The sequence below is a fragment of the Schistocerca gregaria genome, chromosome X, assembly GCF_023897955.1.
Source record: "Schistocerca gregaria isolate iqSchGreg1 chromosome X, iqSchGreg1.2, whole genome shotgun sequence".
In the NCBI taxonomy this organism is placed as follows: Eukaryota; Metazoa; Arthropoda; class Insecta; order Orthoptera; family Acrididae; genus Schistocerca; species Schistocerca gregaria.
In genome coordinates this window covers 408434607-408460070 of record NC_064931.1, presented here as the reverse complement: position 1 = coordinate 408460070, position 25464 = coordinate 408434607, and the positions used below count along the sequence as shown (strand labels likewise).

The following is a 25464-nucleotide window of genomic DNA, read 5'->3' as shown; positions in this document are numbered from 1 at the left end:
ACTGTAGTACACCGTGTTGCCAGACGTCTGTGATAGTGTAGTGTTGTAGGAACTGTGACCATGGTGTATTCGAGCTCTGAAAAGGTGGAGATGATACCCATCTATGGCGAATGTCGACGAAATGCAGCTGAAGCCTGCAGGGTGTATGCAGAACGGTACCCGGACAGAGAGCATCCAACGTGCCGCACATTGCAAAACATCTACCGCCAACTGTATACAACAGGTATGCTCGTAGCACGCAAACGGGTCCGTAACAGGTCCGTCACAGGAGAAGCGGGTGCAGTTGGTGTGTTACCTGCAGTTGCCATGAACCCATACATGAGTACACGGGACATTGCGAGAGCCGGTGGACTGAGTCAAAGTAGTGTCATGCGCATACTGTATCGTCACCGCTTTCACCCGTTTCATGTGTCGCTACATCAGCAATTAGATGGTGATGACTTTAATCATCGAGTGCAATTCTGTCAATGGGCATTAACAGAGAATGCGTTGCAGTTCTACCTGTTTACCGATGAAGCGGGTTTCACAAACCACGGGGCAGTGAATCTACGAAACATGCATTACTGGTCCGTGGACAATCATCGCTGACTCAGACAGGTAGAGCGACAGCGACCGTGAACTGTAAATGTATTGGCGACCACCTCATTGGTCCTCACTTCATTGCCAGCGGCCCAAACAGCTGCAACATACATCGCGTTTCTACAGAATGATCTGCCAACGTTGCTCGAAAATGTCCTACTGGAAACGCGTCGACGTATGTGGTATCAGCATGATGGTGCACCTTCACATTCCGCAATTAACACTAGGCTGACCCTTGACAGGATGTTCGACGGACGTTTCATAGGACGTGGAGGACGCATAAATTGGCCAGCCCGTTCTCCTGGTCTTACACCTCTGGACTTCTTTCTGTGGGGTACGTTAAAGGAGAATGTGTGCCGTGATGTGCCTACAACCCCAGAGGATATGAAACAACGTATTGTGGCAGCCTGCGGCGACGTTACACCAGATGTACTGCGGCGTGTACGACGTTCATTACGCCAGAGATTGCAATTGTGTGCAGCAAATGATGGCCACCACATGGAAACATCTATTGGCCTGACATGTCGGGACACACTCTATTCCACTCCGTAATTGAAAACGGAAACCACGTGTGTACGTGTACCTCACCCCTCATGGTAATGTACATGTGCGTCAGTGAAAAAGACCAATAAAAAGGTGTTATCATGTGAACTTAATGTGCTGTTCCAGTCTCTTCTGTACCTAAGGTCCATCACCGTTCCCTTTGGATCCCTATTTAATTCGGTGCTCTCCGATACACACGATCGAACAGCGGAGGAGTGGTACTCAATCGTCAACTTTAGGTTACAATATCTCCTGATGTAATTAACATTTTACAATGCAACAAACGGCACTGATTACGTATTTGTTTATATGTTCAGATGTGCTAACAAAACTAACGGGGTTCCATTTAAAAAAACGTAGGTTTTTGTTAAAAAACGTACTTCCGTGCATTTTTTTATGGTTTGTATTAACCAGTCGCACTGGCCCCTCTCCTCACCTTCGGTGTGTGGAATCGATTCGGCAGTATTTGATGTGGTTTACGAAATACACCCAGCGGTAATGTTAGGTGACTCACCCTGTATATGTTCGTATCTAGTGAAAAATAAATGATCTGTAATGGAAGCTGCTAGATGGATACTAATCACAAAGGCGCTCATACTGTCGCCGTAAGTACAGAATTAATTTTTGGCTACAAATACCAAATCAACATTACTCATGGCGATATATTAAAATCCACACATCAAACAAGTTTTGCATCACCCCGGTTCCCAGAACTCCTGAAGACAGACGTTGACGGTGGATATTGCATCACAGACACAGTCCCTTTGACTGTTCAGAGATGTCACTAAACACGCCCAAAGATGTAAACAACCATGCAAGAGCAGCGCCTATTGGACGGAGGGGGTCCGGCAGCCGATTAGTTCCAGTAATTCCACCAGCAAGGAAGAACACGGCTCGTGTTGTCTGTAGTTCAACCATGCCTAGTTCGATCGCGTCCGCATTGTTATTTCGTGCCAGGAAGGGCTCTCAAAAAGGGATGTGTCCAGGCGTCTCGGAGTGAAGCAAAGCGATGTTGTTCGGACATGTAGAAGATACAGAGAGACAAGAACTGTCGATGACATGTCTCGCTCAGGCTGCTCAAGGGCTACTACTGCAGTGGATGACCGCTACCTACGGATTATGACTCGGAGGAACCCTGACAGCAACGCCACGATGTTGAATAATGCTTTTCGTGTTACGACTCAAACTGTGCGCAATAGGTTGCGTGATGGGCATACTGCATGCTGCATGACGCTCCCGACGTCTATGGCGAGGTCCATCTTTGAAAACACGACACCATGCAGCGTGGTACAAATGAGCCCAACAACATGCTGAATGGACGGCTCAGGATTAGCATCACGTTCTCTTCACCGATGAGTGTCGCATATGACTTTAACCAGACAATCGTCGGAGATGTGTTTGGAGACAACACGGTGAGGCTGAACGCACTGTCCAGCGAGTGCAACAAGGTGGAGGTTCCCTGCTGTTTTGGGGTGGTATTATGTAGGGCCGACTTACGCCGCTGGTGGTCATGGAAGGCGCCGTAATGGCTATACGATACGTAAATACCCTCGTCCGACCGATAGTTGAACCACATAGGCAGCATATTGACGAGGCATTCGTCTTCTCGGAATACAATTCGCCCCCCCAATCGTGCACATCTTGTGAATGTCTTCCTTCAGGATAACGACATCGCTCGACTAGAGTGGCCAGCATGTTCTCCAGATATGAACCCTATCGAAAATGGCTAGGACAGATTGAAAATGGCTGTTTATGGACAAATTGACCCACCAACCACTCTGAGGGGTCTACGCCGAATCGTCATTGAGGAGTGGGACAATCTGGACCAACAGTGCCTTGATGAACTTGTGGATAATATGCCACAACGAATACAGGCATGCATCAATGCAAGAGGACGTGCTACTGGGTATTAGAGGTACCGGTGTGTACAGCAATCTGGACCTCCACCTCTGAAGGTCTCGCTGTATGGTGGTACAATATGCAATTTGTGGTTTTCATGAGCAATAAAAAGGGCGGAAATGATGTTTATGTTGATCTCTATTCCAATTTTCTGTACAGGTTTTGGAACTCTCGGAACCGAGGCGACGCAAAACTTTTTTTGATGTGTGTATTACTGTTTCTTCGTGTCACAGATCCAGACCCAGTATCACGCTGTGAAGTAGTCATGTAGCTTCCATGTGCACCATCTGAAGATGAGCCTGTTTATGGGATAAACGTGTATTTTAAGCAAATGATTTGTCGCAGTTTTCTGTATTATATTGAATAAACATCTATAGTGGATAAGCTTAGTCTGTTACCCTTCCGTTAAATTTGGTATTTTCTGCTGTTTTAGAGGATTCCAGCAAATCACAGTGTCCCTGGTTTTTGAACAGCACAGCTGTGATAACATATTTTGTACTTGTTAGATTTTTTGAGTTTATGTGGTTTGATGCTGTCTTATTCTTAGTTATGGAAACTGGGGTAAGTTCCTCCTTCTGGGTGGCGGTAAACTAGTGCTGTTACTATCATCAGCAATTCTTGTGTACCACAGAAAGTAATCTTAAGTGGGAAATGGATCTCTTGCGGCAACGCGCCGCATCTCTTCATGACTCAGAACTTCCTGAGAAGCATTACGTTATAGGGAGAAAACAAAGACCGGAAAATATTTTCGGGAAAGAAGGATCGACTTGATGTCCAGCCGGATAAGAGCCGTTGTTGCAGCCAGATGTGGCAGATCTCTCATCTTTGAACTGGCGACTGATGTTCGATACTGCTGCATGTCAAACCGTTGTTGCGACCCGCGATAGTCGACAGCACCCTGTATCTTTGGCATTGGTCGGTCCAGGCTAGTTCATATGACGCAAGCTGTTTTACACGAATGGAGGTACTCATTTAAGACCGTTGACACGGTTGCACGTGAAAGGTCCCGTGTCTGTGCGAGATCGGAATTAGAATATACCATGCATCAGCTACCCACTATATCGCAAAAAGGAAATGCTTTAGTATAGCACATCTTGCCCATATTTCGCCCATTTGTCACACAAATACCCAGTATAACGTCTTTTGACATCCCAGTCACGTGATACGTGGAACAATTACATTCTCTGCAGCTACATAAACGTTCTCTCTCCGACAAATCAGCAGTCTGTAACTGAATTTTTCATGAATGTATTATGTAATTGTGTACTATGGTATGCATCGAGACGAAATCCATAGTCGAATCAGATATTGTGCGGTCGTTATAGTGTGTTGAATCTTAGAGGCTGTGCAACCACATGCTTTCGTTTTATATGCTTCTTCTGTGTCACAGAGGTGCTTAACATATGGATGATAATGCCGCAATGAGGTCAGCTGTGATTCTGCAGTGTAGCTTCTCTACCACTATAAACATCACTAGGCTGTCTGTATAGCCATCCAATGTGCCAAGTGCAGAATCTCAGCCGCTCTGATAAAGGAAGGAAGGTCAGTCTGTATCGTCCCATCGACGTCAACGTCATCAACGACGGAGCGCAAGCTCGGACTGGACAAAGCACTTGGTCTTGTTTTAAGGAATCATCCCAGCATTCCCCTCAAGTGATTTAGAGAAGTCATAAAAGCTAAATTTAGTCGGCCAGGCCGGAATTTGAACCACGAGTGCCTCAAGTACGAGTCTTAAGATCTCCGCAGGTCTGTTTAAAGGGACACCAAGCCAACTGAGTCACAGGCATGGGAAGCAGAGGGACTCACCAGGCAATGACGTTGCAGTCGCCTTCTGGAGAATACTACCAAAGTAGCCTGAGAATCGAATAGGTGCTTATTACTTTTTTACCTGTACGCCAGTACACTAATATTACAATGGAGAAGACAGTACAAGGACACTGACAAAATTTTTGACCCAACAGGACACGAGTTTGCAGATATCACAGAAATTAAACATTACACAAGACTAATATGCTTTTTGAAATGAGCATATTTGCTGATTGTGTGTTTCCTCACACAGGGAAGAAGGTCATTAAGCAAAAGCCAGAAAGTTCCTAAAAAATAAATTCAATGGAGGAACTCAGAATACAAATTATCCAATAAAATGTAGGGACATTCCCAAAGAACAGCTTGTGGAGTGTCGTGTGTGACATATCCTACTAGGACACCTTACTGTCTTTGCAGATGCAAAATATTTCAACATTTGTTAGGCGATGACTCTAGACTTTGGTCGTGGACATAAATTATGTCCATCACTTGGAGCCACTAAATGCCTACCCTAGTTTGTCACAGCCACTGTACACACAGCTCGCTGCCGTCATCATGCACATGCTACCTAAAATAATCTGTCCTGTCCACAAATCGTCACGACCTCACAATGTCAACACCCATCTATTAATGCACATAAGTAGAAGTCCACTTGCAATTATTCCGTAACTAACTTACAGGAAAGCGACCTTGAGATAATAATGAAACAATGGGTATATTATCTTTTTTAATTTTAATGATGGCGAAAAGATGATAATTGTTTCAGAATAAGTTTTCCAAAGGGTAACTGAATCAGTTAATCTGCAGTCCTGAATCAGCTGAAGTTTAGTGAAATAAAAAGTTCCTGCAGCTAACACACCTAATCCATTTACCTCATATTAATTACAAATGCGTCACTCAAGAGAAAAAGGTTATAGTTAATAAACGTTATCAATATAAAAGAGATTATTATGCTTGGCAGTATAATAAATGCACTACTACATAAATTAGCTCCTAGAATCGCACTAGCATACTGACCACTACCTAACATAGCCTCCCAATGTTGTCCTGACCACAAAAACCGATCTTTGCAAAAGTCTCATGCAAAGTGAGCTCTTAAAAAACTGTCACTAGAGTTTCCATTGGTCTTAATGAAGCCTCCATGTCCCTCGGTCGGCCTTTGTGGTGGAGTACATGATACATTTAACTTAGTATTTCCTCTTCAGAAACAAGCTTGGTAGTATAATAAATGCACCACTACATAAATTAGCTTCTAGAGTAGCAGTAGAATACTGACCGCTACATAACATAGCCTCCCAATGTTGTCCTGACCACAAAAACCGATTATTGCAAAAGTCTCATCCAAAGTGAGCTCCTAAAAACTGTCACTAGAGTTTCCATTGGTCTCAATGAAGCCTCCATCTCCCTCGGTCGGTCTTTATGGTGGAGTACATGATACATTTAACTGCTGGAAACCTACAGAATGCAAGATGTTTTTGAAATTCGAGTGGTATGTGTAGCAACTTTCAGCATCCACCTAACAGTTTACAATGTTACAAATGTTTTAATGGCGCCCATGTTATTATAAATTTAAATGTACTTGCTAGTCGGGCTGGCGTTACTTACATGCAAGAGCAAGCAGGAACACTAACGTGCATCCACCAGCGAAGGCGTAGGCTGCCACTTTGAGGTCCCATCCAATGTCTTCCACGCTCTCGTGATCCCGTACTACGAGGGGGTTCACTAGGAAGCTAATGGATACTCCAAGCTGCAACAGACATCCATTCTTTCGTGAGTGTACTTTTGTCGTCTTGCATAACAGCTAATTAGATAAGGATTAAAAGCTCTTTGCCCATGAAAAATGCTTTCTATTCTTAGATGTCTATAGTATAGATCAAATCGTCCATTAGCTTTAATAGCGCTTCAGTAGCTGATCTTTATTGAAGAGTGATGGAAGTTTACACTGATTGGCAACTGTGGGTAGGTGCAGTGTAATAACACATCTGTTGTCTAACACAACAGGTTTTTTTGTGAATGTCATTTTTTTCAGGAACTTCATGTCCTACTCTTTACTCTTGTTAATTTCATCCTGCAGTTGGTACCTACATTTCTAAAACAGACAGAATCTTTTACAGTTTAGAAGGAATTTCGGGTTAAGCATTATGGTTCTGCCTAATAGGGTATTAATTTCCCCAAGACATAATATAATCAGAGTATACCATTATCATCTGCTTAATTAATAGCTTCTCTGTCATCCCAAGTACTAGGTATGCTCCCACTGAATACACTCTCGAAGAACATACCTGCATCTCTTCCTACAGGTCACACCACCTTATCATGCTTAGGAGAATATTCATTGCACTTTATGATCCACCAATACAGACACACAGACGCCACCGAAAGGAGCCGAGGATAGCCTCAGAACCCAAGCGGCAGGCGTCATTCGTGCTGACACGTGCCACTACATGCAACAGGTTGCACCCAGTGCGCTCGATAGCCGCCGGCAGGGCCTCCTCCACATAACGGATGAGACCTTCCGGCAAACATACCGAATGCACACTGGAATTCGTTCCCGCCTTGCCTGCTATTTCCCTGAGGGGCTCCATCACCCGCCTAACATTGGAGCTCCCAATGACTAGCGTACCCACCCTCTGTACTTGTCCGGACTGGGCAGGAAACTCGACCACTGGCCCAACAAGAGAGGCATCCCGTGCTGGCTCAGAGTTATCATCAACACTGGGTAGCACCTCGCACCTGTTACTAAGACGTAGGGAGCCAGCCGCACGGCCAGCTCCCTCTTTCGCCTTCCGCCCAGTGACACGAGAACCCACCACTGACTGCCACCCACTCTAGAGTGAGGATGGACCAGTCAGATGTTGCGTATCAGGCAATGCAGCGACGTCTGGTTCACCAGGGGATTCCAGTGGCATCAAAATTGTCGCAGGTCTCGTCACAGATTCAGTTGATATGCTTCCCCTCCCAACAACTTTGAGGGAGCAACGATGCTAGATAGCAGCTGCAGTGAATGTGGTAACTTCAAGGCAAGGAAGGAGGGGAGATTATTGTTTAATAGACTGTCGACATCGAGGTCATTAGAGGCGGAATGTTTCAAGGTGGGGAAGAAAATTGGCTGGGCCCTTTCGAAAGAATCAGTACGGCATTTTCCTGGAGAGATTTAGGGAAATCACGGAAAAGCTAAAGCTGATTGGCCGGACGCGGATATGAACAGCCGTCCTTCTGAATGCGTGTCTAGTGTGCTAACCACTGCACCACCACGTTCGGTGCAGTAACTCTAAGCATGCTTGCAAAAGTATGGGTCGAGTTCTACTATCGTCTGGATGTTATTTGTGCGACCGGTGGAAGGCACATAGAACATATTTAAAAAACCTGCACGTAGAAGAAGTACCATAGAAGAAGCAGATACTTTTTTAAAATAAAACTTCTTAATCTTATGCGTAATTTAAAATTTACTTGAAGTTTCTGTCTTCGTTAATGAAAAAAATGTAATTTTGCAAAATAGGATAAATCTTTATGAAACATTCTGCACTTCATGTACACAATGTTCCTCTGATGTGTCATCGTCTCAGCGTGTACTGAGGGCTAGCTGGGGAGAAAGAGATACATAGAAGTGCAGGAAATACCTGTCCCTGATATGTCCAAAGAATAATCGCGTATAGATGTCTCGTATGCATGCACTGTGTTTTTCCCTTCGATTTTTGCTCCACTAGGTGAAACTGAAGTATGTTTGCGAATAGCATCTCAGATACTTTATGCCCTGAGGAAGCCCTTACGATGTCATGTGTTTTTCCAAGAAATTGTTCTCTGTTGATCTTGGTTTTTAGTTCTATATTCTTGCTTTTCTGCAATACTAGTATGCATGCCTTGTATAGGAATTTCCTGAGCCGCATAATCAGTACTGCTTGATAACGTGCATCGTAATTCTCCATGTTCTTTAATGGGCGCAACACAGCTTCGTTGTAATTATCTAATATACATTTATCTAACACTGAATTGTAATCCTCACCGTAAGTCATTCGATTTTAACAGCCATTATCATAGTCCAGTAGGACAGGAACTAAACGCCATCCTTCTTATTATGTGTGCTGTTGTCTATAGAGCTATTCACAGGAGCAAGCATGTTTTGCAGGAGGACATATTTTAGGATACGTACACTAATGAGCCAAAATATTATGACCACATGCTTAATATCCTGACAGTCCATATTTAGAATGCAAAACTGCAGCGGTTCTGCGTGGCATGGATTCGACAAGTCCTTGGTAGCTTTCCGCTTCTATATGGCTTCACGCAAGTCCCGTGAATTACAGGACGGTGGTTTGAGGGTGTGTAACTGGCGCCCGGTACCGTCCCAGATAATTTCATGGACTTAATATCAAGAAAATTTGATGACCAACACACCAACGTAAGATCACTACCATGCTACTCAAACCACTGTAGCACGATTGTGCCCTGGTAACAATGATACCTACCCTGCTGGACAGCTGCCTTGTTGCCTTCGATTACTACATAGGTCTCATGAAAGCTCGAGTGAATGTCCTCAATAGCATAATACTTCCTCCACCGGCCTACGTCTATGGCGCTTGGCATGTTTCGAGCAGCCTATCGTTCGAACGAGAAAGTATCCCGACACAGTCATCCAGCTGGTGTAGCAAAAATCGTGATTCATCCGACGAGGCGACTCACTTCCACTAATACACGGTCCAATCTCGATCATCACGTTCCAGCTGCAATCGTAATGGGCGATTTCGTTGAGTCAATATCGAAACATGTAGGGAATATCTGTTGTGGAGCCCCATGTTGAACAACGTGCGCTAAACGGCGTGCGCCGAAATAAACGTTCGGGCACTAACATTGAACTGTGCCTTCCAATCTGCAACAGATCGCCGCCTCTCCTGATTTACAGAGCGCGCAAGCCTCCGACTTCCGCATTGTATGATGACAGCACCACAGAAACGTCCAATCAGCTTCTCCGTTTCCGAGATGCTCGTTCAGATTTGCAGCCAGTAATTTTTAGTTCTATGTGGGTGATGATCAACTTTACGTATACTGACGGAAATCAAAAGCTACACCATGAAAACCTTGGTCGAACACAACCTAGCTGATACTCTTGTGTCTCAGCGCCTGTCGGGTAGGCTGATTAAAATGTTAGTCTTATTTGAACTTATTTTCAACACAGAAAACAGCCAGCCCTACAGATGAAGAATCGTGTGAATACATCATGGCTCTTGGGTGTGATTAACTATAATGGAACCTCTCAGGTGGAGATCAGAACACAGTTTGCCAAAGTACGTGCACGCGAAATTAACCGTCATCTTTCGGATTTTCAGTCATTGGCATAAGGAATATGGGTTTATCATACCGTCAAATCTCTCAGACTGTTGGCTGCAGTGCAATGAGTCCCGAGCGATTGGTGTCTAGATGGATTCAGGACAGCTGTCTGGCAAGGACTACAACACGAAAGAATCGCAAAATTTTTCAACTGGCCCTGACGCATTAATGAATGGTAACAGTTGAAATCCGGGCGTATTTTCACCACTATGGGTTAGATATCGAGCTTCCATATGTCTTTTACCGCTCTCAGCATACCAAACACAACAGAGACTTCCATGTTGGTAGACAGAGTCATTTGGGACAATAAGTAACATTCTGTAGTGTTCAGTAATGAGTCTTTTTCTGTTTGTGATAGTCACGTCGTCACTAACGTTTCTGTAGACTATCTGTTGAAAACAGCGATTCTCAAGACCCATACCTCTCCAGCTCTTTTAACAATGGCGTGTGGAGCCACCGAATATGACAACAGGAATGATTTGGTGATTGCTGAAGTGAGACTGAATGGTAGTAGTATGAGGCAAGCATGGTAAACCCTGTTGTCATGTACTTCATGACCAGAGCACCAAATGACATTTTCCAACAGGATAATACAAGAGCCCACATTTCAGTTCTCATCACAGATGCCCTGAAGATGTATAGACTTTTGACGATGGACATCGGTTCCGACTGGAATGAAAGTTTAATCGTTTTAAAACCGTCGTATGATGAATATCTTTACAAAGTTTGTTAACTATCTAACTTGTGATTCATGATGTAACATGTTCCATTTATTCCAGTGCGTACACTGATCAACTAAAACATTATGACAACTGCTCACCCCGACGTTGGCTGCCACCTCGTGGCGTTGCGAGCACGTGACAAGGTAACAAAAGTATGAAAGCCGAGCAGACATGGGCAGCGGATCAGTCTAATGAAGATATGGCCTGCAAATGGGGAAATCCATTGAGACAGGCGACTCTGACAAAGGGCAGATTATTATTAAACAGAATCTGTGAACGAGTATCTCGAAAACGGCGAAGGTGGTCGAATATTCAAGTGCTGTTGTCGTGAGTATCTATGGAAAGAAATGGAAGGACAGTAAAACTACCAGTAGACGCTAAATGGTCGGACGTCCACGACTCTTCACAGAATATGGTGTTGAGAGACTTGACTGCTCCGTAAAGTAGGATAGATGGTGATCTGCAGCATCTCTGCCGAAAGAGCACAATGCTGGTGCACGCACAAGTGTTTCAGAGCACACCCTTCATCGTACGTTGTTGAACATGGAACCCCACAGTAGACCACCCCTATGTGTTCACATGTTGACTCAACGACATCGTCAATTACGACTGCAGCGGGTGCGGGACCATCGGCATTCGACCGTACTGGCTCTCCGGGTTAATCACATTTTTGCTACACTAGGTCGATGGCCGTCTTCACAAATGCCGTCATCGAAGTGAAACGTGCAGCGCGTCACGTACGCAGGCTGATTGCAGTAGTATCATTCTATGCGAGACAGTCTCCTGCGCTTTGCATGCGACCTGTGGTAGTACTCGAAGGCACGCTGACTACTGCGAACCATCTGCATCCTTTCATGCTTGATGTCTTCCCCGACGACGATGTCATCTTTCAGCAGATAATTGTCCGTATCTCAGAGCTAGAAGCGTGGTACAGTGGTTTGAGCAGCATTGTAGTGAACTCACGTTGATGTCTCGACTACCAAATTCTCTGATGTAAATGCTATGGAATCCAACTGGGTCGCTATCGAGCGCCATCACTGCGCACACAAATCGGTGATTCGTTGTTTACGCCAATTACGTGTTCGTAGACATCTAATGCCACATACCTCCACAAGCCTGCCATCAAACTGTCGAATTCCTGATACACAGAATCAGTGATATATTTCGTCCCAAAGGCGGACAAACAAGCTATTAAGAAGATGATCACGATGTTTGACTCATCTGTGTATATATGCGCGAGCGCGCACATACACTCACACACACACACACACACACACACACACACACACACACACACACAACACAACACCACGAAGATAACAGTGACCCTAAAACTCATCCTTGACGAACATCTAGCTATATGTATATTCATTGTATCTTCAGTGCATCTTTCAATGTGCACTGCTTGCACCTTGTAAGATAGTTTCACGGTAGCCATTTCCTATGCGCAACACAAAAGGTTCTGTTTTTCATTTATGCAGTTATTAGTATGAAGTGACTAAACACTGTAACGACGCACCTGGTTGCCGAAGACACCGAGCGCGCAGGCTGTGGACACCTCCTCCGCGCCGAACCAGACAAAAGCTACGGTGGACGGTACGGAGAGCACGAAGACCTGCGCCACGGCGCTAATCGACTGGGCTAGCAGCAGCAGCCAGAAGCGGTCGGGCGCCACCGCCAGCACCTTCAGCCACGTCGCCGCAGCGTTCATAGCCGCGCCCACCACAATCGACAGCCGCAGGCCCTGTAGGTTGCAAAGATAAGCGCTTACACATCCAGCACAGGCCGCGTGACTGAGGGTGTCTATTACCGTCACTATCTTATCCTCTAATAATCCAAACAAGAAAGTCACACAGGGTAAGCAACCACCTGACAACTTCCATACGTGATCCAGTACTTGTTTTTTAGTGTATCATTGGTGTCCTTGCGTTCAAGTTGTGAAGCAAAGTCTATGTTCTCAGAATACACTGTGCAGTGAAGATCTCGCGTTTTTAAAAGTAACTCTTCGTATGGCTCTCTACGATAAAACCGATAAAATATTTGACTGAAGGTCAATGAAAGTGTATGTCACTTTGTGGTGCATGAATACCTGTAAAGTAGATCGGTCACAAAAGAGACTCCCATTTTCATGTTTAAATGTCTTTAAAATAGAAAACATGTGGGGAGAATTCACGTCCAGTTAAGCAACAGATTTTCTTGAAGTAACCCGAAATTCCACTAAATTCATTAAAACAAGACATAGTGCTTACACTTCAGTCTCATTTTAATGCAGGAGGATGAAAGATTGTGCCAGTGTCACATCGAAATTCCGACCCCATTAAGTGAAATCGCTATGAAGGACTTCACGAACTCAACATGTGTACATGAACGTGATCATTTTCCTGAGATTTATTCCCAAATCCAGCGACCCAAGTGATTATTTTGAAGAAGGATGCATGCACTAAAACCTGTCTTGCCCTCCAAGTGATCATCACGAGAATTTGAAAACGAGAGAAGTTTAGGAACTTCAAAAGTTTTTAAAATTTTAAGATTTTCTTAAAATGTCGCAATACACGAAGATAAAGTGCCTTCAGAATTGCAATAATCGGGCGTAGTGTCTGGAGCTGAAAAATTCCAGAGATTATCACTACGGTAGACCGGGGCCCAAACGCAGAATGCAGTACTGTCACGAATGCAGCAAACATAAGCGCGTCCGAAGAACTACGGCTACAGGTGAAGTTTATGAGTCTGTATGGATGGCGATTTTGTTGCTGGTGACATGGAGTGTGGACTGTAGTTAGATTACACCAATAGGACCCATCTGACATACACAATATGTAGGAGGGGGGAGTGACATAATTGTTGATCTTTTACCTACGCCAACAACCTCCACAAAATAATTATTTTATTTCAGTATACTACAAATGATTGACGTGTTCACGAATATAGCTGTGATCGTGCCAGGCAATGCCTGACACTGCCTGTATTATTTTTAGACGCAATTTCACCAATTATTCTGACCTGATAATCTTCTCGACAAACTACCAATACAGAATGCTAAAAGATACCAGTGTCGCACGTTTGTTTCATACAGAAGTTCCTCGTCGCAGAATCCTTCCTAAGGGAGGCATTTTCTTTCTCAACTGCGAGATTCACATGGTCGTCCCATAAGTTGATTGTGATATTGTGTTCCGTACTTATGAGGCAGCCTGTATGCATTGTGCTAGGCCTGAAGTGTAGCTACTGCACCTTTCCACTGATGCGTCGTTTGTATTCACTACTGATAGATATTGATCCGAAGATTAGCAGAAGTGCTTTTATTTCTAAGACCGTAAAATGAGATCATCTACGTTCGTCAGGTATCGTTGCAGTAGGTACGTTTATGTCACACAGCAATACTGAACACTTGCACCTTGATCTCTCTAGAGAAGTATACAATAAGTTTTTGACACATAGGTGTATAGTGCCCTCTGCTTTTAGACTCCCTCATTCACTTCCCTGTCTGGTCATTCTCCTAACAATATCTGGATTAAAGTAAATAAAGAAATAAACATCTAGAGGATAATGTCATCCACCATATGGGTAACAGAATTCGCAAATTGTTGGGAGAACATGATCAAAACTTCAGAGTACTTCCTAGGGTCACACATTACGAGTATCACAAGCCGACTGAAAATCTGAGGGTCCATGTCTGTCTTTATAAACACTATGAGAATCCTCTATCGCGCATCTCTGAACAGTTGTAGTAATCGTTGCAAACAAACTGGTTCCAGGTATGCATGGGACCCATCTGATTCACTTACGTGCAGGGTGATACAATGGTTAAGACACTCGGGAGGACGGCCCTTCAAATCTCAGTCCGGCTTTTCAAATTCAGGTTTCGTCTGGTTTGTTTAAGACAAATATCGGAATGGTTCTTTTAAAAAGGAAATGGACGTATACCTTTGCAATCCATAGTGTGCTTAGTCTGTAATGAGCTCGTCGTCGAAGTCGCGTTAAACCCTACTCTTCCATTGTTCCCTGACTACTGCCAGATCATCAAATAGCAACGCGTAGTGGTTCAAAATGGTTCAAATGGCTCTGAACACTTTGCGACTTAACTTCTGAAATCATCAGTCGCCTAGAACTTAGAACTAATTAAACCTAACTCACCTAAGGACATCACACATATCCATGCCCGAGGCAGGATTCGAACCTGCGACCGTCGCGGTCACTCGGTTCCAGACTGTAGTGCCTAGAAACGCACGGCCACTATGGCCGGCTACGCGTAGTGCAATCGAATATTACCGTGGTGGCCGTAATAACGCGAATCCATAACAGCTTCCAGCGATGAAAAACGTGTGCTCCTAGGAGGGAAAAGACGTTTGAACACCATACATTGGTCAGCTGTGTTCATTATAGATGACACCTGCGGAACATTGAGTCTCTGCAGGAGGAGAAGAGTCTATCGATTAACAGTTGCAAACTGTACGACGTTTGGTTGTATTTGACAATACAAGATCCAGCCACAGGAAGAAGGAAGGAAGGAAGGTTCAAATGGCTCTGAGCACTATGGGACTTAACTGCTGAGGTCTTCAGTCTCCTAGAACTTAGAACTACTTAAACGCCGGCCGGTGTGGCCGTGCGGTTCTAGGCGCTTCAGTCTGGAACCGCGTGACCGCTACGGTCGCAGGTTCGAATCCTGACTCGGGCATGGATGTGTGTGATGTCCTTAGGTTAGTTAGGTTTAAGTAGTTCTAAGTTCTAGGGGACTGATGACCACAGATGTTAAGTCCCATAGTGCTCAGAGCCACTACTTAGACCTAACTAACCTAAGGACATTACACACACCCATGCCCGAGGCAGGATTCGAACCTGCGACCGTAGCGGTCGCCCGGTTTCAGACTGTAGCGCTTAGAACCGTTCGGCCACTCCGGCTGGCACGAGGTAAGGAAGGTTAGAGTTTAATGCACAGTCGTTAGTTATTGTCCACAAGAAGATAACAGGCACCAAGCTAGAGCTAGTGATACTGTATGTGATAGAAACACATCTAGAAAGACACCGTCCAAGGGGAGCAACAGTAATAAAACGCTTAAAATCGTGAGCGACACTTCGAGTCAGGAGAATCATTAACACCTCACATGAATGAGCTAAACACGCTGTTCATTTTTGTCCAGTGTACTACACAATTCGTAAGTAATAAGGAGTTCATGGCACGTAAAAATACCTCTATCATTAATTGCATATAATATTTAAGTTTTAAGTAATAATGTGCCATTGAGCAGTGTATAAAATAGGTGGGATAATATTTGCAGTGTGTAAGGATGTCGATAAACGGAGAACCCTTTGCGGGCCACTCCAGATTATCTCTTCCTACATGTTTGCCGGCCGGTGTGGCCGAGCGGTTCTAGGCACTACAGTCTGGAACCGCGCGACCGCTACGGTCGCAGGTTCGAATCCTGCCTCGGGCATGGATGTGTGTGATGTCCTTAGGTTAGTTAGGTTTCAGTAGTTCTAAGTTCTAGGGGACTGATGACCTTATAAGTTAAGTTCCATAGTGGTCAGAGCCATTTTGAACCTACATGTTTCAGAGTAAGTGGGAAACATCAGGTCGACGTCAAGTTTCTGAAGCAGCGTTCAAGAATTGCAATAAACATATACCCGGTGAGGGCGCATCTTAGTGGACGCAAGGTGATACAAAGACGTGCTAGTCCACAAAATTGGTAAGCAAATATCCTGATACATTTCGTATCACTACAACTAATTATAAGAAAATGAATATACACTTCCGAGTTACGTTAATGTGAACGCCTGTCAAAAGTCAGAATAACCACTTTTTGCAGCGCGAGACATGCAGGAAGAGGGTCAGTGACGTTCTGGAAGGTAACGACAGAGATGCGGAGCCGTGCCGACTCCAGTGACGTGGCCAGCTGCGATATGTTTCCCGGTTGAGGATGCATGGCGTGAACAGCCCGACCGAGTCCATCCTACAGATTATCGATTGGGTTTAAAACTTGAGGATTCGGTAGCCCGGTCACCTCATCTTGCTGCCCTTAGAACCACACACGTACACTGCATACTATGTGACATGTTGCATCGACCTGTTGGTAGATGTCATCGTGTCGAGGGAAAGTAAACTGACCCAGGGATAGATGCGTACTTTTTTTGATCCATTGTGCCTTCCAGAACGACGAAATCACTTAGAGAACGCCACGAAAACATTCCTCAAATCATAATATTCCCTCTGGATTGCAGGATGTTGGTTCGCAGACGTTTCGCGCCGTACACGCGGGACGGCCACCTGTCTGATGGAGTATAAAATGTGATTCTTCTGAAAAGGTTTCCTGGTGCCACTCAGTGGACGCCCACTTGCGGTACTGGTTTGCAAATTTCAGTTTTCGTCGTCTATTAAGAGCAGTCAGCATGAATGCATGAACCACGCGCCTGCTGTAGAGGCCCATACGCACCAAATTTCGCTTAACAGTCTTTGAGAAGACCCTGTTGGTAGCCCAGTGGTTATTCTGAGAGGTCAGTCGCTCAGCTGTTGCACATCTATTCGCCCATACACATCTCCGCAGCGGTGGTTAACCCATGTCATCTATGGCCCGTGATACACCACTGTGGTCTCAGCGCCGCTTTTGGACAGCATCATTTTGCCACGCACAGTGTACTTTAACCACGGCAGCACACGAGCAGTTTAAAAACTTAACCATTTCGGAAATACTGCAACTTTTTGCCCGAATGCCGATGATCATGCCCTTTTGTATGTCTGATAAATCGCTCCATTTGCCCATAGTAACAGCTGCTGCACTGTTTTCCGTGTCCCTCCAACATGATTTATATACCTTCCACTGCTAGTGCTGCCATCTGTCGTCTGTGAGTAGTTATTGCACGTTTACGTCGAACATAGGCGGTAATCACATTAATCAGACGGGACTGTGTATACAGCAAGAAGATGTGTGGTACATAATAGGCAGGTAGTAAACCTGGGAGCCAGATGCATGTGTCACAGATAACCTGAGCATGAGACTATAATTTGAGAAAACTAATTTACTGTGGACGAGCACATGTATTCAGGTGATAATTTTCATTTAGAATTAGATTTTATGCAAGTTTTTTTGTTAGATATGAAACCCATCTCCTCTCCTTCCAACTTAATACCTGTTAGTCTGCTAACTTTATTTGCCTCAACCTACAGAACACCTATGACTGTGTATGGCATTCCAGGCTTCTTTTCAAGCTCCAGACCTATGCCCTTCCTATCGACTTCATCCATCTCATTGCCACCTTCCTCTCCCAGTGTCCTTCCTATGTCACCATCCACAATACCAATTGTTGTACCTTCTACCTATCTGCAGCTGTGCCCTAGAGCTCTGTCCTTTCTCCTCTCCTTTACCTCCTGTACACCGCTGATATGCCAAAACCACACCCATCCGTCCATCTCCTTCAATATGTAGATGACACAACTTTCCTTGCCCTCTATCCTAACCTTCAATGGTTCCAGCGCTCCCTCCAAACCCAGACCAGTTTACTGCTTGGTACAACCAGTGGCTTTCTCAGATCAGTCCTTCAAAAACCCAGGCAATCATAATAAAAAATGGTTCAAATGGCTCTGAGCACTATGGGACTTAGAACTACTTAAACCTAACTAACCAAAGGACATCACAACACACATCCATGCCCGAGGCAGGATTCGAACCTGCGACCGTAGCAGTCGTGTGGTTCCAGACTAAACCGCCTAGAACCGCTCGGCCACCACGGCTGGCCAATCATAATAGGATGTACCACCTCCTCATTCCAACTCCATGAGTTCTACATCACTATCTATGACCATCATATCAAACTTACTCTCACATTCAAATATCTAGACCTCACCCTTGACCATCACATGACCTGGAATCTCCATCTCCTTACCACCCGACACAAAGTCAACAGACTCTGCTTCCTGAAACTCCTGTCTGGCTGGACATGGGGATTGCATCCTTCCACCATCCTTCATACCTATAAATCCTTGATCTATCCCGTCCTCTTTTACGCCAGTGTCACCTGGATCTCCACCCCTCCCAAGTTACATAAAGCCCTCCTAATCCTTAAACACCATATGCTCTGCTTCACTTTCTGTATCCGCCTCCAGTGCCCCATAAGAATCCTCTATGACCTCATCCCTTTCGCACATCTCCTTTTCCTTGAACACATCCATATTTTCTTCATCAAACGCCACCTCGATCCCCCTCACACGCTGGTGTCGCCTTTCCTCTCCACCCCTGGCCTGCTGCCATGTCTCTACCGATGTGTCCCGCCCTTTGTGCATCTCCACACTTTCCATCTCCTCTCCCAAAGAAACGTTTGGTGTCTACTCATCCTGGATAATGACTTCAACCCAATATTTATCCTTCCTTCCAACTCTGACCCTCCTCTTCCTCTCCCATCATTCCCAGGGCTCCCTCATCTTTCTCTGCCTCATTGTTGTTCCCCCTCTCACCCCCTGTCCTTCTCACTCCTCCTTTCCCAGTCCTTGTGCTCCTTCTTATGCTGTTCCCTTCCTCACCCTCCACATCTCCTGTCACTTGGTGTGCCACTGGGTCCCCTTCCCTTCCTTCCCTTCCAGCTCCCCCTTCTCCATCTACCCCCCTGCTCTCCCTCTTGTTTCCCTCCTCTTTGGCCTCCCTCCCTTGGCAGGTCCTCTGAGTTTTAGTCCAGTTACTCTCCATCGTGTTTTGGTGCTTGCCGTGCTTGTCACTCAAGTGCAGTGTGATTGAAGTGTCATCGTCCCTTGTGGCCTTCATACTGTGAATGCCGTTTTAATCCTGCTCTTCATGCCGCCAGTGTTTATCTGCTACATCCTAGTCCGGTGTCATTTTATCTATACATGGATCTTATGTAAACGTGCCTCGACAAATTGCTCCTTTTTTGTATTTTTAACTTCCTCTGTTTCCCCTTTCCTTGTATCAACTTCATCTGTTATTCCCATATTTTATATATTTGTTTCTCCTGCGATTTTATTAAGTCCCTTGGCTGAAGAGTGGCGAACTGTGCCACTGCCAGTCCACCCCTACCCACATGGTGTAAGGGTATGAAATAACTATAAAGAAAAAAATTAGATAGTAAGTTTTCGTTTCTAGACTTCATTTTTTATGTAATTAATATACATGTTCCTCTCTTTCTCCCATTTAAATGATTATAGTAGCAGCTGTACGAACCTGCTCGTATAGCGTAAAGCTGTCGGAATACAGAGCGAGCTACCTAATGGTGACATCACTTCCTGCTATTTCATGTTGAAGAGCCTTTTCGTCACGTGAAACTCAAAGTGAGGTTTGCGATATTTTGGCGATGTGTCACATAGAATAGAACCAATAGGAAACAAGAAAGCTCTGTAGGTCACAAGTAGAAAGCCTGAAATCTGCAGAAAGCAAGACGCCATATTGTATTTGTCACGTTCAGTAGAAGAGCGTATATTCGGTGAGTTTAATGTTACACCTTATATCCCATGAATATATGCTGTTTCTAAGCACTAGCACAATGAATGTCTCGAGAAAGAATCGTTACTGCTACGATCTGTTGTAATAAAAAGACGTGAAACATCATATTGGTGGTTAAAGAATTTTCATATGTGGTTATTTAGAGTTCGAGTCCTGATGTATCTAAATTTTTAACTGTCGCGTAAAATGTAATGTGACTTTCTTACGGAGGTGATAAAAATAATTTCCTTAATACTTGATGTTATGTAAATATAAGTACATTCTCTATCAGAAGTGTGAAAATGTGGGTTTTGATGGAGCTAACGTAGGAATTTTACGCGTGTCCTTTTCCGTGAACAAACTATTTTGTTTGCGGGCCAAATAAGGCTGACAACTGTCGTTGGAGAGCACTGAGAGCCCAAAATCACGTTAACCAGATCGCCCGTGTGCCGGCGGCGTTTTGTCTTGTGACGCTGGATATCCTGTCTGCGTGCATGTGTACATTAGCTGTTTCTTCCCATGTGCCGAGTGCTTAACACGCAAAGCGCTAGCTTGTAAGACCTGCAATATGAGACAGGTCTGGACCGAATTCGCGCGGCAGATAACAACCGTGGACTGGTAGACGTGCATGCCTGTGTGTCGATTTTAGGCGGTTTTCCACTTTCGTTTAGCCAAACGCTGGGCTAGTCACCAAATTCCACCTCTGACAATGCGATACACAAACAGTTGAATATGATTACATACAGAACAAAGTTTCCACGATTCACAGACGGATGGCACACATGACTTCCTTGCGTTAGGTTATCTTGACAGCTGTTGTGTCTTAATGGTCATCTGACCACAAAGTTAAATAATAAAATTAAATTTACCACATCCTGAAAGAGCAGATCTCACGATACGCTGGACAAACACTACGTAAAATGAGGAAGAAGAAGCAGCAGTTATATGGTTTGCTTTTGATTCCTATTTAATTGTTTATTTAACATAGTCCAATTTCTTGGTGACAATAATGGACCGTTACGGGTATGTGAAATTTTGTGATAACCTATTTACTTTTCTTTTCTTTACGCTTTTTTTCGATTCTGAACATGGAATTAATTTTAGGGTCCTCATACTACTTTTTCCTTGCTGTGTATTTCTTGCCAACTGCAATACTTGTCCGAACACGTATAATAAGTTATCCTACTTACGCTTATAATGTTTCCTAAAGCCATATTGTGGCTGACTTTTGCCGCTGAAATCAGTTAACTGTCGGACTCAAAAGAATTCACTGTCTATGTGTCCTAAGCATTAATAAAAATTATACTATCCTTAGGGCATCAAGGATAGAGAAGGTAAGATTAATTCTTTGTTTATCGACATGCACGTACAACGTTTTGTCGAAACTACTTATGTAGGTCCATGGTAAACGGCGTCTGATTGTTACCGCGAGTAACGGATAAAGTAAGTTGGAACTGTACATTGAAAAAACGTGAAGTTACTTGAATTTAAGCTGTGCTTGATACCCGCTCGAGAGATGGTGTTTCCTCCATGTGACTGCAGAGCTGTAGTCATACGTATCTGGCGGTTGTAGGAGTCCGCCTGCAGCGCGTAAACAAGACAATGAAACACGAGTCACCACGCAATCTCATCGTCTTAATCACAAAAATCCCACCAGAATTTTATTCCTTGAATCTGAGTGATGTAAGGCACAACTGTGCTCTAATATTTTCCTCATCCCTTACGTAAGTGCTCACACGAAACTGTGGAACTTCACTCTGCGTCTCTTCTCGATTCAAAAACTCATTCTGATTGACATCTTCGTTTGTACTGATGCAAAAGTACGTCTTACTTTCTGTCTCTGACAGAACATTTTCTCTTTCTTGCATACTCGGATGGAGTACGACCTGGTGCAGTATTCTAGCAGACGCCCCTTGGGCGACTTGCGTTTCAGATGTTTTTAACAGTAAACTGCTGTGTATAGGACACTGTAGTGAGTGCGCGCAGGATGTTGTTGTTGTTTATTATGATTATGTTGCTGATGACTAGGGAGTGGATGAAGCCCGGAGCTATCAAAAAGCCCACTCCTCTCGAGTAACATCAAGTTCGTGTAGCTTAACGCACCCATCGGTAGGACGGATGGTCATCAACAGTGTCACAAGTCCTTATTCCCTGAGACAATGTGGAGGTATTTTGAATTTAACTTAGGACCCCTTGTAATGTCTGGCGACCTGGGATTGTGCTCCACCGCCACCTATCCTCTTGCCTGCTAGACACTCAACGTTTTTTCACGAGCAGCAACCAGCCCAGCTACATCCAAATAGAGCACTGTCGTACAGGCGTGTTAGTGACGTCGGCTACGTTAATGATTATAAGAGTAAGAAATTTATTGTTCTGAAACATCTGGTAAATGTAAAAGTTACCACATCACAAAAAACGGCCATACTGTACTTATATTCAGTATCTAAAAAGGCCTCACGATTGGAATTATTGTTTAAGTTAAGCTTATGACATTGGTTTGCAGTGAAAGATCCTGTTTTTTAAATATACAATACACAGATCTATCTATTGGAAAAATCTGTTGGTCAGTTTATGAGAAAGTAGAGACGGAGATTATTTAGTCGAATAGGAAAATTGTCGCTAACTCATACCTGGAACCTATTCATTTCTTAATACGTTTATGTCATGATGGAGTAAAACTGAGTTAACATAGTTTTTTTTAAACCGAAGACAAATTTGACAAGATATATTTGTAATCTTACATTTAACAAGTACAAAATTAAGCGATCTAGATGGGAACTGTTTATTTCATGTTTCGCTTTCTCCGTGGCTGCAATATTTGTAACAACACTGTCGAGCAAAACTGGTAAGTAACATAATTCGATGAAACTTGGACCATTCGTAGAAAGAACTGCTACAGTAAAGTACAGAAGGTAACTACAAAAACAAGCAGGGAGACAAATAGAATTGACACTTTTATTCAATGACAATAATAACGCTGAAGACACAAGGAATTATGATGACCACTAGACATTACAAAAGCTGGACCATGATCCTTAATGGGATGTATGATCACAATGGACAGCAGTGCATTCTCCATAACGTGCTCCCATGCCACAAGGGTGGCCACAAGGTTTAAAAGGAGTCCTTGTGGTATGGCGTTGCATTCCTCAACCAGCGCGGCTGACTACAACGACTTACGCATGATGTGTCACTGACGAGTCACATATCTCGATGAAACTTGGACCACATATAAGAAGAGCTCCTACTTTACAGCACAAAATATAACTGAAAGAAATACGCAATGAGACGAAGAGAAATTACACTTTTATTCAAAGACAATAATTACACTGAAGTCACTGCTATTTACAATGGTCCCATGGACATTACAAAAGGGCGTATAATCATCACGGACGGATATGCATGCACTGCAACGGCCACGAAGTGAGTAAGGAAGTCCTGCTTGGCGCTCCATTTCTCCACCAGGGCGTTTGACAACTCCTGGATGGTAGTTAATGCCTGTGGAGATACTGCAGTTCGCCTTCCCAATGCATCCCATACATGTTCTATGGGGTTTAAGTGGGAGAAACGAGCAGGTCTGTCCATTCGCTGAATATACTCTCTTCCCAAGAAAGCCTCCGACTGCGCTGTTCGTGCATTGTCGTCCAAAAAGTGAAGTCATGGCCGATGGCACCTCTGAAAAAGATGCAGATGGAGAAGAAGTACAATATCGCAGTGACGTTGAGCGGTAGGCGTACCGTGTTCAACACTTCGAAGGTCATTACACCTATGCAACATTGTGTGTCCCAGATCGTAAAGCTTGGAGCACTAAGGTGATCGTATTCGACATTGTTCCTAGGGCCATATGATGGCATACCCAGCACTGTCCAATATGAAAGATTTATTTTTTTTGAACACGGTACACTCACTGGTGAATGTTATTGTGACACTGCACTCCTTTCCTATATGCGTCTTTTCGGGTATGTCTTCGGGCTTCGCTGCATTGTTATGGATGACAATCAGTGACTGCATCGAAATGTGCAGGTGGAGGAGCCCATTGGAACGAGATGATATTCGACGTAGGCGCTGACCTATCCATTCCCCCGATTCAAATCTCATCGAGCACGTGTAATATGCGTAGGGTACACGTACTGCAGCACGTCCATATGTTCCAACGACCGTCCAACACTAGTCAGCCGCGCTGGTTGGGCAATCAAACACCATGCCACAAGGACTTCTTTCCAACCTTGTTGCCAGCATGGGAGCACGTTGTGGAGAATGCACTGCTGTCCATTGTGATCATTCATCGCATTAAGGATCATGGTCTGGCTTTTGTAATGTCCAGGCGCCATTATTATTCCCTGTGACTTCAGTGTTATTATTGTCACGGGATAAAAGTGTCATTTCTATTTGTCAGTCTGCTTCTTTCTTTTCGGTTACTTTCTGTACTTTACTGTAGCAGTTATTCCTAAGTATGATCCAAATTTCATCGAATTATGTTACTTACCACTGACACATCATGTGGAAGTTACATCCTTCCTTAAGTTTTGCACGCCACTGTACCAGCAACGGCACCAGGACAAAATCTCCTCTCATCACTAAATACAACTTTGCATCATTCATTGTCCAGTTTCATCTCTTTCTATACAATCGGAAGTAAGCTGTGTAATCATGAAGTGTGAGAGGGAGCCGGCGATTGGCATCCTTGCTCGCAGCCCAGCCTGCGATAAACATTTCCTGATGCTCTAATCGGATAGCGTGAGTGTGATATCCTGGCCATCGACGTGTCATCACCAACGGCTGCTCGTTTCATGGAGCGGCCCAGCCAAGCATGTGCATGGCACGACGAATATGTCCTCTTTCCTTGGAATGTAGAACCAATATTGACAAAGAGCTAACACGTCCCAACCATTGTGTTGGAAAAGTGCTCGAAGCAACACCCAGCCTTGCACAACATGACCTCGTTGAAACTGTGTTAATTGTACTCGTACGAGTTGTGCTCCTCACCAAAGACTGACAGCTCTACAATTCTTGTGCTCCAAAGAGTAAATAGCTCTTTCATCCGCATTAATGAACTTGTTAATTGGTTCAGTTTTTCATGGACAGTAACCAAATTATTCAGTAGGTTACTGTATTGGACAACGAATGGGAAAATTTAAAGTAGACTACCAGACGACAAATTCTGTTTTAGGAGA

The 25464-nt window shown here is 44.2% G+C and overlaps 1 protein-coding gene across 1 annotated transcript in view; it reads right to left on the bottom strand.

The window, feature by feature from the left end:
- The window catches only part of LOC126297754 (feline leukemia virus subgroup C receptor-related protein 2-like), a 77602-nt gene that overhangs the window by 44968 nt on the left and 7170 nt on the right, over nucleotides 1-25464 (bottom strand). The window contains exons 2-3 of the mRNA XM_049988927.1: nucleotides 12394-12618; nucleotides 6433-6574 (exon numbers count right to left, since the gene is read on the bottom strand). Coding sequence (XP_049844884.1) covers nucleotides 6433-6574; nucleotides 12394-12618 — 367 coding nt within the window. The remainder of the gene's footprint in view (nucleotides 1-6432; nucleotides 6575-12393; nucleotides 12619-25464) is intronic.